Source organism: Pteropus vampyrus, unplaced genomic scaffold (genome assembly GCF_000151845.1).
Source record: "Pteropus vampyrus isolate Shadow unplaced genomic scaffold, Pvam_2.0 Scaffold299, whole genome shotgun sequence".
NCBI classification, from domain to species: domain Eukaryota; kingdom Metazoa; phylum Chordata; class Mammalia; order Chiroptera; family Pteropodidae; genus Pteropus; species Pteropus vampyrus.
This window is the reverse complement of record NW_011889080.1, coordinates 656,294-657,790: the sequence shown is the minus strand read 5'-3', so window position 1 is coordinate 657,790 and position 1,497 is coordinate 656,294. Positions and strand designations below refer to the sequence as shown.

Sequence of the window (1,497 nt, the reverse complement as noted above, 5' to 3'; positions counted from 1 at the left end):
CATTTGTAGGATGGAGGGAGGAGGCTCGGTGAAGGTCCTGGGGGAGGCTGCTTGGGAAGCTTGGGTTCCAGAAGTTTCCAGGGGACAGGAGCTGCTGGGCAGCTGGATGTTGGGCGGGACTGAGCTGAGGCTGGACTGGATCTGGGTGGGAAGTGCTGGCCTCGTGCGGGCACAGGCTGGGGTCACTCGCAGAGGCGCTGAGCGGGGTTAGAGCTGGGTCTGCAGGGCACAGGGCTTCCTCTGTGCTGGGCGGGTGCTCTGGACCCCGGCCGTCCACATCGAGGGCTGTGGAGGCCGGTGCGTCCCAGGAGGTCAGCGAGGTTACACGATGGGGGTCCTTCTAGGGGACTGCGGTGAGGGCTGAGGACAGAGAAGCAGGGGAGGCAGTCTGGAGGCACAGGGGGCTGCATGGGTTCTGCCCGGGCCTGCTGCGGGGTGGGTCGGGAGTGGGGGTGGAGGCGGGGTGCATGGGGCAGGGGTGTGCCGGCCCACGGAGGGCTGTGGGGGCAGGGAACAGGGCCCTCGCAGGCCGCGGGACACCCGGGCTGAGAGTGGCTGGCACTGGCCGAGGTCCGGGCCCCCAGCGCGGGCGGGGGCGAGGCCTGGGTTTCCTTTCAGATGACTTTCGGCGCACGGCGGCCTCCAGCATCCTCAAGTGGGTGGTCAGCCACCAGGACAGCAGCAGGAGCAAGGCCAAGCGTGGGAGGGAGGAGGCCGGTGGCAGCGACCCCAGCAGCGAGCCAGGCGAGACAGGTGAGCGTGGGCCCGAGGCCGAGCCGGCCGGGGAGCTGGCCGGGGACAGCGGCAGAGGCTCAGCGGGCTGTGTGAACATCCGCCCCGCCCGCAGTCTGTCCCACCAGGCCCCACGGAAGCGGGCGGTGGGGATGGCACCCCTGCGTGGGGCGGGGGGCTGAGCCTCGAGGTTTGAGGCCCACAAAGCCCCCAAAAGGTCTTAGTTGTCGTTCACTTCAGTGAAGCAGTTTCAGGCTCACAGAAAGGCTGAGGGGGTGCGGAGAGGGCCCGTGCCCCCTGCCCCAGGACCAGCATCCCCACCAGAGAGGGACATCCGCTACACCTGGTGAACTTACACTGCCCATCATCGTCACCCAGCGTCCAGAGTCCACCTCAGGGGTCACTCCAGTTCATCCTGTGGGTTTGGGCAGGAGCCACCACGACAGTGTCACACGGAGAAGTCTCGCTGCCCTCAAGCCCTCCGTGCTCCGCCTGTGCCTCCCCCACCCCCGCCGACCCCGCCCTCTGCGTCTCCACCCCTCCCCCTCCCCCTCCCCCTCCCCGGGAGGCAGGCAGCCCATTGGCTCCTCCCACTTGCTCTCGCCCATTCAGGGGTCCCCGGGGTCTCCTCACGGCTCGTGAGCTCATTCCTCTTTGTCGCTGACCGACACTCCACTGTCTGGGTGGACCGCGGCTCGTGTACCCGTCACCGGCCGAGGGCATCTCGGTTGCTCCCGAGTGTGGGCGACCGTGAAAGAAGGTGCT

At 68.3% G+C, this 1,497-nt stretch overlaps 1 protein-coding gene across 1 annotated transcript in view; it reads left to right on the top strand.

Annotated features, from left to right (window-relative positions):
* The window catches only part of TTLL8 (tubulin tyrosine ligase like 8), a 37,861-nt gene that overhangs the window by 20,896 nt on the left and 15,468 nt on the right, over positions 1-1,497 (top strand). Inside the window, exons 12-13 of the mRNA XM_023521172.1 lie at positions 233-311; positions 619-897. Of these exons, the coding sequence (XP_023376940.1) occupies positions 233-311; positions 619-897 (358 nt within the window). The remainder of the gene's footprint in view (positions 1-232; positions 312-618; positions 898-1,497) is intronic.